The sequence below is a fragment of the Benincasa hispida genome, chromosome 10, assembly GCF_009727055.1.
Source record: "Benincasa hispida cultivar B227 chromosome 10, ASM972705v1, whole genome shotgun sequence".
NCBI classification, from domain to species: Eukaryota; Viridiplantae; Streptophyta; class Magnoliopsida; order Cucurbitales; family Cucurbitaceae; genus Benincasa; species Benincasa hispida.
In genome coordinates this window covers 44,322,051-44,338,948 of record NC_052358.1, presented here as the reverse complement: position 1 = coordinate 44,338,948, position 16,898 = coordinate 44,322,051, and the positions used below count along the sequence as shown (strand labels likewise).

The following is a 16,898-nucleotide window of genomic DNA, read 5'->3' as shown; positions in this document are numbered from 1 at the left end:
ATGGAACCCTAGATAGGAAGACCGCTATTATATGTTGCAACAGCCAAGGATATCTGAGAGGCGGCGCAAGATCTATATTCTAAAAGACAGAATGCCTCTCGGCTATATACACTCCATAAACAGGACCATGAATCCAAATAAGGGTCCATGGATGTTACCTCTTATTTTAACAAACTGTTGATGCTGTGGCAGGAAATGGACTTATGTAGAGAGATTGTCTGGAATTGTCCACAGGATGGGGCCCAATATTTGAAGATTGAGGAAGTGGATCGTGTTTATGTGTTTTTGGCTGGATTAAATCCAAAGTTTGATGGTGTTCATGGTCAGATATTGGGCCAGCGCCCGATTCCTTCACTTCAAGAAGTCTATTCTGAAATACGGCTGGAAGAAGATCGGTCGTGTGCCATGAATAATACCACCCCAACTACTGATGCAGTAGCCTTCGTCGCCAAGCCGTTCGGTACTGATGGTGATAAGAAACCTCCTCTGGTTTGTGAACATTGTAAAAAAGTTTTGGCATACGAAGGACCAATGTTGGAAATTACACGGGAAGCCCCAAATAGTAGGCGACGACAGTCTCATGAAAAATCTAATACTAGTCGTGCCCTGGTAAGTGATTCAGTAGATGACCAAACTCAAAAGCAATCTTCTGGTGATGGTAAACACAGCTCGAGAACAATTGGGGTGAGTGCAATTGCATAGTCAGGTAATTTTCCTTCTTTTGACCTAATTAGTGTAAATAGTAAGAAACCATGGATTGTGGATTCAGGGGCTACTGATCACCTTACGAGTTCCTCAGAGTTATTTATGTCATATAATCCGAGTGCTGGTAATGAGCGGATCCGAATTTTAGACGGGTCTTTTGCCCCTGATGCAGGAAAGGGCAATATCTCTCCGTTTAATGGTTTAATTCTACGTGATGCCTTACATGTGCCTAAAATATCGTATAATTTGTTATCTATCAGTAAACTAACAAGAGATTTGAAGTATAAGGCGATCTTCTCACCAGATTTAGTTTTATTTCAGGATCTGAAATCGAGGATGACGATTGGCACTACCCGGCACGATAGGGGACTTTACTTCCTTTCTGACGAAGATTCCTCTAGAAATGATCACCAATCTGGGTTTATGTCTTTAAATTTCTCTGTTTCTGAAAATGATGTTATGTTATGGCATTTTCGTTTAGGACATCTGAATTTTCAATATATGAAATATTTATTTCCTCATTTATTTTGTAATGCTAGTACTTCTTCTTTTAATTGTGATATATGTATTCGTGCCAAGTAATATCGTGTTTCTTTCCATTCTCAGCCTTACAAACCCTCGAGTCCTTTTTCTCTTGTTCATAGTAATGTATGGGGTCCCTCACCGATTACTACTTCCACGGGAAAATGGTGGTTTGTCACGTTTATAGATGATCACACCCGTCTCATCTGGGTTTTCTTGCTCACTGATAAATCTAAAGTGTCCTCTGTTTTCCAACAGTTTTACACAACTGTCGAAACTCAATTTAAAACAAAGATTGGGATTTTAAGAAGTGATAATGGGCGAGAATTCTTTAATGCCTTCTTCAAAGAATTTCTCGATTCTAAAGGTATTGTCCACTAGAGCTCGTGTGCTTACACTCCGCAACAAAATGGAGTAGCTGAGCGTAAAAATCGGCATCTGGTTGAAGTAGCCCGATCTCTTATGTTAGCCGCCACCCTTCCGTCATACCTCTGGGGAGATGCAGTTCTTACTGCTGCTCACCTCATTAATCGGATGCCCTCTCGTATTCTTAATCTTCATACCCCTTTAGAATTGTTTAAAGAGTCTTTTCCTACTACTCGGTTGATTTCTGATGTTTCTCTTCGGGTTTTTGGTTGTGTTGCTTTTGTTCACTCCCATGGTCCAAACCACACAAAATTTACTCCTCGTGCTCAGAAGTGTGTCTTTGTTTGATATCCACTCCATCAACGTGGATATAAGTGCTATCACCCATCATCTCGAAAATACTATGTCTCCATAGATGTCACCTTTCTTGAGGATCAGTCGTTCTTCCCTATTAGTCATCTTCAGGGGGAGAACATAAATGAAGAGACTAACTGGTCATCTTATGCTATTCCTTTAGAGTCAGCGCCCATTCAAACCTTGTCTAAACCTAGTCTTGAGCATAATAGTCTGGTCCTTCCTACCAATCAAGTTCCTTGGAAAACGTACTACAGGAAGAATCTCAGGAAGGAAGCAGTGTCACCTATTGAACCAGAACTGCCGGCTCCAGTGCAGGAGTCAGACCTGTCATCAAGTCTAGGTACGTATATTCCTAATGATGTTGATTTATGTATGGTGAATGATGAAGGCGGGCATAACAAAGGAGAAGGGAGCAGTAATACTAAGAGAGTGATAGAAAGGGAAACTGCAGAGGATGAAATGATCTGTGCTAATGATGATGTGGAAGATACTACTGAAATTTCTGATACACAGATAGTAAATCATGCTGAGAAACCTGAAGAGGTGAAAAAACGTGATGCATCACTTGATCTTCCTATAGCCCTGAGGAAAGATACCCGTTCATGTACTAAATATCCTATGCATAGTTACATGACATATAGTAATTTGACATCCGAGTTCAAGGCTTTTGCGTGGACACTAAGGTGGTTCTAGATAACATAAGTGTTGCAATGAAAAAACCAGAATGGCGGTCTGTTGTTATGGAAGAAATAAGAGCTCTGGAAAAGAATAAAACCTGGGAACCGGTGACTTTGCCTGAAGGACATAAAACAGTAGGATGTAAATGGGTGTTTACTATAAAGTACAAGTCATATGGGACGATTGATTAATACAAGGCTAGACTCGTTGCAAGAGGCTTTATCCAAACATATAGAGTAGATTATTCTGAGACGTTTTCACCTGTGGCTAAACTTAACACGATCCGAGTGCTTCTGTCAGTAGCTGTGAATAAAGATTGGCCCCTACACCAACTTGATGTTAAAAATGCGTTTTTGAACGGAGAACTTGAGGAGGAAGTCTATATGAGTCCCCCTCTCGGGTTCGAGAGTCAATTTAAAAATAAAGTGTGTAGATTGAGGAAATCACTATATGGATTGAAACAGTCTCCAAGGGCCTGGTTTGATAGGTTCACGACATTTGTGAAAGTACAGGGATATGTTCAAGGACATTCCGATCACACTCTTTTTATAAAAAGATCAACATCAGGAAAAATAGTTGTTCTTATTGTCTATGTTGATGACATTATTTTATCTAGGGATGATGATATAGAAGTCATAAGACTAAAAATAAAGATGGCTAGAGAGTTTGAAATTAAAGACCTCGGGAAGCTAAGATACTTTCTGGGAATGGAAGTGGCTCGCTCAAAAGAGGGTATATCAATTTCTCAATGAAAATATACACTGGACTTGCTAAAGAAAACAGGTATGACTGGGTGTAAACCTATTGTCACGCCAGTAGAATACAATGCGAAAATCAGTGATAAGAATGATAGAATTTCTGTTAATAAAGAAAGGTATCAACAGTTAGTTGGGAAGGTGATATACTTGTCTCACACAAGACCAGATATTTCTTATGCAGTAAGTATTGTAAGTCAGTTCATGCAAGCTCCTTGTGAGGATCATATGATAGCAGTTGAACGCATTCTTCGGTATCTGAAAGGAACTCCTGGTAAAGGCCTAATATTCAGGAGAATCGATAAACGATCTGTTGAAGCTTACACTGATTCTGACTGGGCAGGGTCTATTGTTGATAGAAGATCTATGTCTGGGTATTGTATGTTTTTCTAGGAAAATCTAGTCACCTGGAGAAGTAAAAAACAAGGAGTTATTGCTAGAAGTAGTGTTGAGGCTGAATATCGGGCCATGAGTCTAGGGATTTGTGAAGAAATCTGGTTGAAGAAAGTATTATCAGATCTCCAGCAAGATAATGAGCTTCCAATGAAATTGTTTTGTGATAATAAAACTACCATTAGTATTGCAAACAACCCAGTTCAACATGACAAAACTAAACACATGGAGTTAGATAGACACTACATTAGGGAAAGGTTGGACGGTGAAAACATATGCATCCCTTATATTCCTTCAAATCAACAAGTTGCTAATGTACTTACAAAAGGGTTATTGAGACAATTTTAATTATTGTGTAAGCAAGTTGGGGCTTGTTGATATCTATGCACCAACTTGAGGGGAGTGTTGAAAATAGGGTTTTTAACCTAGGGACATTTATGTAATTGTGTAAGACCCCTAGGGCTTCCTACTGTCTATTTATACCGTGTGTCCCTATGTATTCAGTGTATCAATTTTTTTAAAAAAAAAATAAGAAAAGACTTTATATTGTGATTTTAATCTTCTTGTTCTTCTCTTCCCTATTCTTTATTTTTAACACTACTCATCTCGAATATGTTCTTTTCTTCCTTACCACACATTTTTTTTATCATCTAAAATTACCTTAGCTTAGCAATGCCATCTTTTATTCGTTTTTTATGAGTTCAACCATTATATGAGTTAAGAATCGTACCAATCACATTTTGGTCCAGATTAATGTCATTAGTTCACAGCATAAATTGTTAAGACAGCCTACAATTTTTAAGAATTGATAATAAGCTTTATGAGCACTTCAGTTATAGAACGACTTGACGAGATCAATTCAATAACAAATCAACCACCCAAAATTCATGTGTTGTCCATGTCATAGAACAACCACAAAACAGAAACTCAAAGGGGCGCCAAAGAAACCAATATCATTGTCCCACAAAATGCAAGGAATAGGTAAATAGCCCAAACGATATTAGCAACTTTGACCAAAAATCATCGGCTTCAAGTTCACCATTGCATGGATCAGGAAACTATGGATGTACCATATTTCATCTACAGTAGACCATACATTCTCGGCTGCAACACAATCTACGTTCTATGTTCTCTCCTCTCCCTGTTCCAGCTTTTTCCTCCGAGCGGCCTCCTCTTTTTGTCTCTGAATCAGCTCCAGCTCACGATATCGTTCTTCTTCCTTCCGCTGCAGCTCCAGAGCTTCTCTACGCTGAGCTTCTTCTACCCTTCTCCTATTCTCTTCTAGCATTCTATCTAGCTCTTCTCTCTCTTTTCGGGCTTGTTCCTGAAAATGTTGCATTCAAAAATATCATAGGTAAATTTGACAGAAAAGAGAGAAAATTTTCACTAAAGAGCGTGAATATAAGCATTAGTATTCAGATTCCAATCCAGACATAAACCACAAGCTCATTCACTAGGGAGTAACACGGATTGCCCAAGAACTGGACTTTTCCTTCAAAACTAATGCTGCTTGCAAAATAATACATCATGTTTCAAAATGATATAATATAATTGACTACTGAAGATTTAACCAAACCCGATTAAAACTATTCAACGTGCCTTTCTCTCCAATAAAGTAGTGTCCATAGACCATAATCACTATCTAAAGGGTTCAGTGATTCCCATTCCACTCCACCACACTAGGACTGAACAGGTATACATGTGTCAGCATACCTCTGATTATTCCTGTCACAACAGGCCTAATTCCAACTAACAATGGCCAGTGATAGTGTCACAAAGGGCCTACCCGGAAACATTGCTGTCCCAAATAAACCAATAAGGTACCCTTTCATATCATATAATTTAAAGGGGTCTTAATTACAAACTACTTAAAGAAGTATAAGCATAAAGTAGTGGAGGAAGAAGTCAGAGATTCGGCCATAAATGGGACGTCAGAATTTTTAAAAGAACTTGTATTTTGAAATCTTTAATGAAGCCAATATTCCTATAGAATTTCGATTTGGATTTTGTGTGACCACAAAACAAATTCCTTGCATTTACTTTCTCCTGTGAACAGCCGCTTGTAACAATGTTTCACCCGATATCAAATCCCATTAGCCAAATTATATTTCTTGAACAAAAATGCGAGGAGAAAAGATTATTAAATTGGCTTCCACAAGCTACACAAGTACATTGAGACATAATATTGTAAGTAGAAGTTAGAAGAAAATACCAAGTGCTTAAATTGACATATTGTAAATATCCAACGGCTGCAAACAACAACATCCTCATACTTTTTGATGCAAAGTAATCGTTCTATAACATGTGATGACTATCAATGTGTCTTTAGAGTTGAAATAACCATAAAATGGAGCAAAAGGCCTACGAAAGAAAATGCTTACTTCTTTCTGTCTTGCAGCAGTAAGAGCAGCTTCTTTCTCTTTCTCAAGTTGCCGATCAACATCATCAAACAATTTCTTGCGACCTTCCTCTATTCGCCTCTGTATTTCTAGTCTAGTCTCTTCAGAGTTTAGTATTTCTTGAACATTCTTCTGAATTAATTCTTCCAGCCTCCTAGCTGCATCTTCTTCTAACTTCTTCAACTCTGCTTCACGCCTGAAAGAAGGAGCACTAAATGTCAATCATAGAGCCAAAATCTCATTCAGGTCAGAAACAACAAAATCAAAAGATCAAAATCAAAATCAAAAGTTTGTCATTTCTACCTATCTTCAACCATATCACACCATACATAAGTGATTTGCACTTGTTCAACGTATAAAATTGTACTAAACTCTTATAGGCGTATAGCTCAAGAATTTGGTATGTTTAACATTGCATCAAAGCTTACAGTCAAGACAGTCAAAATAAAGATTCAAATGCACAAGGAGTTGTGGTGGTTCTGAAGTATGCTTACATCCTCGTAGACCCAGCAGCTTGGAAGTTCTATTAATGAAGGAGGGTTACAAGATGATCAGCCAAATGAGAACCAAGAAGTTAAAGAAAGAAAATATCAAAATTCATCTCTTATTGCACCAGCTTGCTGTTTAGTTTCAGTTCTTAGCCGTTAGAGAGGTAACTACCATTAGTTAACTCATATTTTGTTTGATTTAACTGATGATCTTCTGGCCGTTTGTTTCAACTGCTTACATAGACCACGTTCAGTCACATTGAAGACATTTTTTCACGTTTTAATATGTAAAAGCACCTAGGTTGTGAAGCTAAGGAGCAGTACGAATTTAGAATAAGGACAGCGTAACTGGGATGTGAATTTAAAAAAAAAAAATGGGGGAAGTACCTTTTCTTCTCTTCTTCCTCTTTCTTAAGCTTGTCTATGGAATTTTTGCGATCAGTGGATGCAGGGCTAGGACTGGAACTAGAGGATTTGGGGGAAGGGGATAAGGAGAAAGACCTACTTCTGCGACGGCGGCGTCTCCGTGGGGTGGGAGAGCGACTTCTACGACGACGGTAGGAGGGGGAAGGAGTTCTGCGGCGGCGGAGGGAGGTTGAACGGCTCCTTCTCCTGTAAGAATATGGAGAAAAAAAATAATGGAAAAGCGTAGAGAAGAAGAAAAGGAGAATTGTGAGTGATGATGAAAACCTGGAATGGGAATTGGAATAATATGGGGAAGGAGTTCGGTCCCTTCTGCTTCTCCGACCATGGCGATGGGAACTGGAGCGGTGAGTATACGACGGAGACCTTGAAACACTTCTCCCCATAACATTACAATTCAATTCTGCAATTTGAATTAGCCACAGAATCAAGGAAGAAGAAGAAGAAGAAACCAACCCTATGGACCTTCACTGCGCAAAATTAAAACACTCCCATGCTTCATCTAAATTTTTGTATAGATGCCCAAATTTTGTTGGCTGCTAATAACAAATTATTCACATTCTAAAAATAATGAGAATTAGCTTTTTTTTTTTTTTTCTCTCTCTTTTTTTTTCATTCATAATACTAGATTCTCATCCATCAACAATAAAAGTGAATTTAATAAATTCACTGTGCATTTTAAATCGCGTTTAGGATCTTATCAATTTATGATCTATATGAACTCCAAAGATTTAGTGTTGATTGGTGCTTTGTGACTAAATAAAAGGTTAGTTTTAATTAACTCAACCAAATTTGAGTCATTCATACAAAAAAGATCGGAAGGCAATATCTTCACTTTTTCTCTCATGTTTCTACCTAAATTATTTTTTGGATATAAAAATACTATAATATCCCTTAAATATAAAGATTAGATGATCCTCTTAGAAAGTAAAATTAAAAAAAAATGCTTATGTGTCTGTCTCCGTTTTAGTTCTGAACATTACATTTATAAATAATATTCGATACATAAATATTTATGTTTTCTTATCTTATTTCTACTTGTGTTTGAAAAAAAAAATAAACTCAAATTTTTAAAACTTAAAAAAAGTTATTTTTGGTTTTGGATTTGATTAGAAATTCAAGTGTTTTTTTTAAATCGATAAAGAAACTTAGGGAAAAAAATATAAATTTAAAAAATAAAAAACTTAAAATTAAGCCCTCATTTGATAACCATTTAGTTTTTTATTTTTGTTTTTAAAAGTTAAGTTAAAGACACTACTTTCACCTCTAAATTTATTTATTTGTTATCCACTTTTTACGCATGGTTTAAAAAACTAATCCAATATTTGAAAATTAAGAAAAGTAGCTTTTAAAAAATTATTTTTGGAATTTGACTAATAATTGAACGATTGTACTTAACAAATATGCAAATAATGGTAAGAAATGGAAAGGAAATGAAATGGGCTTAATTTTCAAACAAAAAATAAAAGACAAAATTATTGCCAAATGAGGCCTAAGTTGGTAGTAAATGAAGGCTTGATTTTTTGCTTCTATTTATAAAAACTATGCTTGTTTTCACACACTTTCATAATCATAGTATTCATTTTTTCATGAAAACGATTGAATTCTTAACCAAATTCTTAAAAAACAAACAAACAAATATTTTTTTTTTAGCTTTCAAAGTCAAAACTTATTTGGATTTTGAAAACACTCCTAAAACGTAAACAACAATACAAAAAATTAATGGATATAAACCGTATTTATAGACTTAATTTTAAAAAATCGAATGGTTGTTAAACGTGACCTTCCAAACTGAACTTTTAGTTTCGAATTGAATCAACTTATAACTTTTAGTTTCCTATCATGACATTCTGTTTTTTTTTTTTTTCTTAAATACTTTTATGGCTATGGCTGAAGTAGTACTAAAAGGCACTTGCTACCATTTCAAGTGTGATAGTTCAAACTTACGCTTTTGCCATTGTTGAACCAAAGAAATAAGATAATGATATCACAATACAAATTCAACGGTAAAAATTCAAACTTACGACCTCAAGTATTGAGAAAATGCCTTAAAGCTTGATATACACTTAACAAAGTATAGTTTAACAGGACTTGTTTCATACAGTTGAGAAGTCTTGCAAGAAAATACAAACAAAACAAGTATAGTATATATGTATAAAAACAGCAACTGCTACTTTTAGCAGCCTCAACAGCTCACAATATCTATATATTGTATTGTAATCCTAAAGCTCTTGCCATCACAATTCACAACCATCTGCTCCATCTTTTGACAGACAGAGACAGACAAAACAGTGACAGAGCTATTCAGTCCTAGGTAATTTCCATCTCCATGCTCCCAACAACCTTATATACAGAGATTCAGAGTAAATTATGAGTTTTCATTTCCTAAGAGTTTAGCTTCAAAATTGGAGAATGTCAATGGTTTCTTTCTCTTTCTATCTGGCTTTTGACAACTGTATGGCTTCTTGATCATGACTTGACTCTTCACCCCAAACAAATTGGTGACACAAGAGGGACACCTCCTGATCTCTTACCTCTTCAAGCTGCATCCACTCTGCCCACCTATCTGCCAACCCTTCTCCATGTAGTAGATTCACAACTTCCGCCATTGTCGGCCGGTCCTCCGGTGAGCTTTGAGTGCAAAGCAATGCCACCTGAACTATGTTTTCGACTTCTTTCTCGTCGTAGCTCTTTAAGTTTTTGTCCACCACATCTTCAAGCCTATTCTCCCTCTGCAACTTCTTTATCTGTTCAGTTCATAAACACATACTTCACATTATATTTCAGCACATCACTAAAGGACTTCTCAAGTGGACATTTATCTGGTAAACCAAGGATGGTAAATGAAAATTTTACATGATCAAGTAGAAGAACATCTTCCTCCTCTTCGAGGCGGGAGAAATCTATTGCTCGCTGGCCAGTGACAAGTTCAAGAAGGGTGATACCATATCCAAAAACATCTGTCTTTTCGGACGACTTTCCAGTGGACAGGTATTCTGGGGCAATGTGACCCATCGTACCGCGCACTTGAGTGGTAATATGAGTCACTTTAGTATCAACTAGCTTAGCCAGCCCGAAATCTCCAAGGACAGCTTCAAAGTCATCGTCTAATAAGATATTTGCAGCCTTCAAATCGCGATGAATGATCTTAGGATTACAGTGCTCATGCAAATACTCCAAACCATGAGATGCACCGAAAGCAATTCGTTTCCTTGTGGCCCAGTCCAAGCTTCTTTCTCCAGGTTTTAAATCTACATCATTTTTAAATGGTCGTGTTAATCTGCAAAGTATGGTCAACCTATGAAACAAATTAATTGAGGAAAGAGAGATTGAATAATAGGGGTTAATTTTAAGTCAGCATTCATTGTTCTCCTTTTTACAGAGTAGAAACTATACGACTTCTTTTTCATTGTTGGAACTTCCAAGTCTCATAGCTATTATGTCTCTATTAGCGACGATAACCTCCAAATATCTTCACAATATTTTGATGTTGTCCATTTTGGACATAAACCCTCATCATTTTGCATTTAGTTTCACTCAAAAGACCTCGTACCATTGGAGACCCTTATATATCCAAAGTCATTCCCTTATCTAGCTAATGTGGGACTTTGATCACATTTCCAACCATCTCTTTTGATTAAAAAAAATTGAAACGGACTTGATTTGAAAGGAGAAAAAGTATATTCTTGAGAACCAGTTTTTTGGACTAAAAAACTAGAGACCTAAACAATTCAAGTATTTTATATCAAGTTGAGGTCTGCTAAGATGAATTTTCTTTGTTTTATGACCCTTGTTCCATCTGATTCCAAAACAAACAAAACAGTCAGATTCACAACAAAAGCTTCTTGCAATTAAGGCCAACTGATGAAAAGAACAAACAACCCATGTAGGACAAGAAAATGATTGATGTAATGTACAATGTAGTATATTCAGGAATCTTGTTATTCTTAGTATGAATTTGTTTTAGTTCGTGGCAGTGGGCTTGAATCTTCTATAAATAGAGGGTTAGATTTCTCTCCTAGATGATGGAATAGAGTACCAAGATTGCATGACAAATAGAAGTTATTACCTCTCAAGCGATGTGCCACGCTAAGATTCTGCATGAATGGATAAACAAGGATTCTCTCAGATGTGGTTGTGCAGAAACCAATCAACCTGAGGAGATTTCTGTGCACCGCAACGCTTATTAGTTGAACTTCTCTTAGGAATGCAGCCTCCCCGCCAGGACTATTGTAGTCTGTTAACCGTTTCACAGCCACCTTGGAGGCATCTGAGAGGATGCCTTTATATACCTTTCCAAAGCCTCCTTGGCCAATGATGTTCGCTTCGTTAAAGTTATCGGTAGCAAGTTGGATTTCCCGCAATGAAAATCTTCTGATTTGCCCAAAGCAAAGTTTACATTCATCTTCACCTGATATAATATAGATGATGTTAGCTGCACAAGAATGCATGCCAAGATACTTTCCCTAGGATGTTGAACTCTTGTAAAGAATGAATCCTATAAACATCCATCCTTCCTATCATTCTCGAATTATCGACGTAGAATGTCTTAATTAGTTGAACTACGTTAAAGTTGGCATTTGCTATCAAAGAATTAGAATTATTGAGAGTATGGTTTCATTGATAAAACTTCTTCAATATTATTGTCATAAAATGAGAAACACGCTTAAAAGGATTGGAAAGTTAAGCAAAACCTTACCAGCCACATCAACAAAAATAGAATCCTTAAGCTTATGCATGTAGAAGCATCTATAAGCAAAAAAGGCACCAATGGACAGAAGTATAAAACCCCCACAACTTGCAGTACTTGCCACTACCCCGAACTTTGAATTCTTTGCAGAAGCTGTCAAAATACAAAGCTGAGGCTGTCACTGAATAATTCATGTGGTATAATAATGGTGCAATAACACGATATATATAAACCAACCTCGATGGGGAGATGTCGAAACACAAGGTTTGTCCAACCTAAACCCACAATTTAAACCAGTTCCTGTAAAGCTGAAAAAAATGTTTCAAGTTAAGCAGATGACCAACTCGAACACGTTGCAGTGCTTGTAAGTTCTTCAACAGGATTGTACTAGAGTGATGTGGAAAAAGTTAGGCATTTACTTCTACTATAGAGCATTTGATTTCAATTCAATCATGATATTAAACCCTTCTAGTTAAAAGGTGATATAGAAAAGCGAATACTTTAAGAGGTGAAAGTTTGCAAATTGCAATTCACTGACATTCCAACAAAAATCAAAAGTAATTATTAGTGGATAATGATGCTTCACATTTTCATTAACAGATAGATAGGTTAAGTGACACTGACATAGTCTGCTAAATAACTCAGCAGACAAGATAATACATTATCCTTAATTCTTAGACATGTGATAAAGGAGAATTTGAACGAGTATATTTACTTGAACATCGGAATTGAAAAGAACTGTGTCGGAACTTCTCCTGTTAAGTTGTTATCTGAGAGATCCCTGCCACAAGCATTTGGGGGTAGAGTGTACGAAAGTCAAAGGTCAGCCTGGTGAGATGAATTATAAGAATAGTAGAAAAAGGTTGAAGTTTATTGCAATCCTCTCCTCGAACAAAAGACTACCGAAGTCTCCCCCACAGATCACACCATGACTACTTCCAAGGCTCCACTATACATCTTTGTTCAGCACTGAGGATTCTGATACCACTTGATAAGGACAACGACCCTCAAACTATCTCCACAATGGTATGATATTGTCCAGTTTGAGCATAAACTCTCATGGTTTTGTTCTTGGTTTCACCCCGAAAGGCCTCATACCAATGGAGATAGTCATCCTCACTTATATACCCATGATCCTCCCCTTATCTAACCAATGTGGGACTTTGGTAGCATTTCCAACCCTTGAGTTCAAAGACTTTCAACCGAAATGACTTGGTCTAGTAATGCATCAAATCCAACCCAAATTTCTTTTTGAAATTTTGTAAACAGAACTAGGGAAATATAGTACATTAAAAAACTACTTGCCCATTTTCAGGTCTAGAATTTAGAACCGATAACTTTCCAGAAATTGTAAGAGAGTAAACAAGAATCTAAAAGAGACATGATGTGACGATAAGCTAATTTAAGAACCACGAACCACTAACCAAAGTCATGAATTCAGTTATATGAACTAAACCAATCCAGGCAACTTTACAACTCAACCTCGCATAGAACTTTTCTGATCATCATGCTTTGAGAACACTCCCAAATCTTTGATAATAATCCCCCCTCAATGCACTAAACCGAAATAACATGGACATTACGCAAAATATGTCAACATTTTTTAAGATTTAAAAAACAAGGGGAAAAAATAGCCTTACAGATGCTTTAAACCAACAAGTCGACCCCAAGCTGCAGGTATAGGGCCATTGAAGTTATTATTAGCAAGATTCAAATTCTGTAGGTGGGTCATGTTAGCTAGATAATCTGGTAGAACACCAGCTATATTATTGTTCTGCAAATCCCTGCGTGAAGATAGTGCAAGCATCACATTAAGAAGCCAAGTTTGTAGGCTCACAACATTATGAGCAGGGAAAAGCGTAATGACGATGCTCCATCCAAAGAAAATATACTTGTGCATGCAACAGAACGTTTAACTTGATAATTTTTTACACTTCACAAGAATCACTACAGTTCACAAACTCATCAAAACAGTAAATTCATCTTTCTGTTGTTTTGAAATGAAAATTTGAATTAACTAGCAACATAACTACGAATTTATAATTTAAGATAGCGCCTGGAAGATTGTTAGCAGTAACAGAATCAGACTAGTACTTTGATTATCAATATCTCCAACCATTGAAATAGTATCATTCCAAGAAGTAGAAATAGTTTATGGAGTACTGGGAACTAAGTTTCTCTACCAAATGTTTCTTTTGTTTTTGAATGACTTGTGTCACCAAGTTTCCATATCTATTTTGTATAGAATTGGTTTCAGTAAAAGGTTTACGAACAGGATTTCATATTAGATTATTGAAGTGGAGGAATAGATTCAAGATAAAACCAAAATAAGATGGAATAAGCAAAAGATAGAACAAAAGAACTAAATTTTAGGCTAGAAAACGCTTCTCGACTGTAGTTTTAATCAAGCTAAACAAAATCTACTCTAGATTCTCTGTTCTCTTTGATAAGAAATTCTACTTTAGATTCGATTATATAACATTTTCTAGAGAACTGCCTGATAATAATAATAGTAATTATAGAGTTCAGTAAAATGCAGAAGGCAGCTTACAGGCTGGCCAAATACTTCAGTTTGGTAACTGAGGGAGAAAGTGATCCTGAAAATCCTACTGAACCCAAGCTCCTGAAATTATTCCAAATCAAAAATTAAATCCATAACTGCGAAAAGAAAGTCAAATTCTGATGATGGAAAAAATCGAAGGCAAAGACAACAAAACAGTAAAATTGATTCAAATTTATCTTAAGCAAAAAGACTTACAAGGATATGACATTTCCATTTCGGCAGGTAATATGCGACCAACTAAAGCAAGGGCTTACAAGATGATAATTCCAATCAGTTATCTGATGATTGGAATCATTCAGTGCTCCTAACAAATCGACCAAAGCTTCTCCTACACATTAAAAAAAGTAATATCAGAGTGAGTGACAAAAAGAACAAAAACACAAGCAAGATCAGTTCTTTTCCACTGAACATAATCTTGTAATATTAATATTACTGATACCATATGAAGAGCAAGATCCATCTTAGGGTGAATAGTGCTACTATTCAATATCAATATGCTTTAGAATATTAGAAACGGATAGAAGAATAAAGTGATCATTTAATATATATATAATATATATATTTATATGAAGAATTTTCCTGCTAACTTGAATTTGAGTATACCTTCCACATCAGGATCCGTTGATGCATAATTCAACCTCAACAATGAGAATAGTAGGAGCCCCTGAATGATCAGTCTTAAGGGGTTGTTCCATCTATAGAACGTTGAAACCATGGGAGTATCTCCTCCTTCACACAAAATATATCAACAGTGTAAAGGGCATTAAAATTGACAGAACAGAAAGAGTAAAGAACAAATGAGTATTGGGTTCATAAATCTAAGGAAAAGATTAGGAAGTAAACAAACTAATAATTTAAATTAAATGAAGAGGAAAGAAGAGGCCATCTTCTCAATACAAAGGAGAGAGATCACAATTAAAAATATCATATACATGAGTGAAACATCTCAAATTTCAAGCTGTTAGATACTTGTCTCTCCATTTTATTTTATTTTTTTCATATGGACATACATAAATGCATACATACATACATACATACATATATATATATATATATATATATATAATATATAAGCAAAACATTATCAAGTAAAAGTTATGATTGAACAGTCCCCAAAGTTTGTTGTTGGTTTTTTCTGTTTCCTCCATCTTTCCTTTATTCCAGGAACAAAAAGAAGATATCGAGGGATGCAAAAAGAGAGATGTTGTGAAGGGAATAACATAAAGAAAAGAAAAATGGAGAGGTTGGGGAAGTTTAATTTACTCACTAGAAAGAGGCATGGCTTCCGAGGGTGCAAATGCTGGAAACAAAGAAGAATGGATCATGCTAGAGAAACAGAAGCAGGAGACAATGTTAAATAAACTAATCCAATCATGGGGAACTGAATGATAAGAGGAAAAATGTGTAGTGCAAGGGCCCCACAAAGCATTGAGAATGAAAATGCAAGGTGGGATTGTGAAAAATCCTAAGAAAAGCAATAAGAGAGAGAGAATAAGGTGGTGATGAGCATAAGCTGCTGCTTGCTTCTGCTGCCAGTTGATGGTGGAATCCGAATGAGAATGAGCATTAGAATCTGTGTTCCCATCGCACCTATGGGCCTCTGCTTTTAACATCATTGATCTGTATCATTCAGAAATGAATACAAATTAGCACCACCCTCCTCCACCTTTGCTTTGCTTTACTTTCCCAAAATCCCCTTTTGCTTTTATATATGATAAAGAAAAGGTTAAAATGCACTTTAAAAGAGTCAAAGAAGCTTCCACTCCTCCACTGGACATCAATGCACTATCCATATTCCCTGTTTGGATGACAACAAATCTTAGATTTTTTGAAAATAAAGGCAAATGAAAAAGTCCCATTATTGGGAAAAGGTTGCCTCGACCATAACAAGTCGATAACCACTGCTTGCTTTGCCCTTCTCCTTCCCTACTTCTAAATCAATTCATCTCATGGAGCTAATGGATGCTTTAACCTATTCAAAATAATGGGGTTTTTGCAATCATTGAAAATTAATGGGGAACACAATGCAGAAAATCGATAACCACCCAATGGAATAGTGGGTTTTCTTCCATTTCTTACACCCTCCTGGTTCAACACAGAAAAGGGAAAGGCCCTGGTTCTTGTTTGGGAGCCATCTACATTGGAAATTTGTACGGATGATCCAAAAATTGGGCCCAAAATGTCAAATGACCTATTTTTAAAAAATAATGTGACCCTCTGCTGACATCATCGTCATACCAAATTACGTAAATTGTCCTTACACCGACCTCACGAGGTAAATCTCGCTCTTGTCTGATTAAACGCTCTCGCTATTGCTTGACATTCCCTGGCTTGATGTGATTGCTCGTCAGTGTACTGTTGATTTGACAAAATGTCACGACGAAAGCCTCAAATCAAATCAATAATACCTAAACACAATACAATGATGATTTCTTTAAACTCTAAACTCCATTTCAAAGGTGATTGCTTCTCTGGTTTTCGACGGTGTTTTGTTGTATGGAGATTTTTCGAATGGGGATTTCCAAGATGAGGCTTTCTCAGAAAGGAACAGCTTTTTCA

General features: G+C 36.3%; 2 protein-coding genes across 2 annotated transcripts; both read right to left on the bottom strand.

Moving 5' to 3' along the window:
• Nucleotides 1-4,571: 4,571 nt before the first annotated feature.
• On the bottom strand, nucleotides 4,572-7,638 carry LOC120087622 (uncharacterized protein At1g10890-like). The gene is made up of 4 exons (XM_039044452.1): nucleotides 7,354-7,638; nucleotides 7,051-7,275; nucleotides 6,158-6,371; nucleotides 4,572-5,100 (listed from the first exon to the last, which is right to left on the bottom strand). Exons 1-4 carry the CDS (start codon nucleotides 7,470-7,472, stop codon nucleotides 4,900-4,902), a joined length of 759 nt encoding a protein of 252 aa, XP_038900380.1. The 5' UTR covers nucleotides 7,473-7,638; the 3' UTR covers nucleotides 4,572-4,899.
• Nucleotides 7,639-9,211: 1,573 nt separating this feature from the next.
• Nucleotides 9,212-16,023, bottom strand: LOC120088289 (probable LRR receptor-like serine/threonine-protein kinase At5g63710). Its single transcript, XM_039045480.1, has 11 exons — nucleotides 15,607-16,023; nucleotides 14,943-15,068; nucleotides 14,535-14,667; nucleotides 14,328-14,399; nucleotides 13,417-13,560; nucleotides 12,492-12,557; nucleotides 12,014-12,084; nucleotides 11,786-11,929; nucleotides 11,156-11,497; nucleotides 9,943-10,337; nucleotides 9,212-9,833 (listed from the first exon to the last, which is right to left on the bottom strand). The coding sequence occupies exons 1-11, from the start codon at nucleotides 15,953-15,955 to the stop codon at nucleotides 9,522-9,524; spliced, it is 2,154 nt and encodes a 717-aa protein (XP_038901408.1). The 5' UTR covers nucleotides 15,956-16,023; the 3' UTR covers nucleotides 9,212-9,521.
• Nucleotides 16,024-16,898: the final 875 nt, after the last annotated feature.

Coding starts and splice junctions, on each gene's coding strand:
- LOC120087622 (XM_039044452.1), bottom strand. CDS start 7,472: ATGGGGAGAAGTGTTTCAAGGTCTCCGTCGTATACTCACCGCTCCAGT. Junction 7,276..7,353: donor TATTCCAATTCCCATTCCAG/GTTTTCATCATC, acceptor ATATTCTTACAG/GAGAAGGAGCCGTTCAACCT. Junction 5,101..6,157: donor CTGCTGCAAGACAGAAAGAA/GTAAGCATTTTC, acceptor CAACATTTTCAG/GAACAAGCCCGAAAAGAGAG.
- LOC120088289 (XM_039045480.1), bottom strand. CDS start 15,955: ATGATGTTAAAAGCAGAGGCCCATAGGTGCGATGGGAACACAGATTCT. Junction 13,561..14,327: donor CTGAAGTATTTGGCCAGCCT/GTAAGCTGCCTT, acceptor ATCTTCACGCAG/GGATTTGCAGAACAATAATA. Junction 11,498..11,785: donor TATTTTTGTTGATGTGGCTG/GTAAGGTTTTGC, acceptor ATATTATATCAG/GTGAAGATGAATGTAAACTT.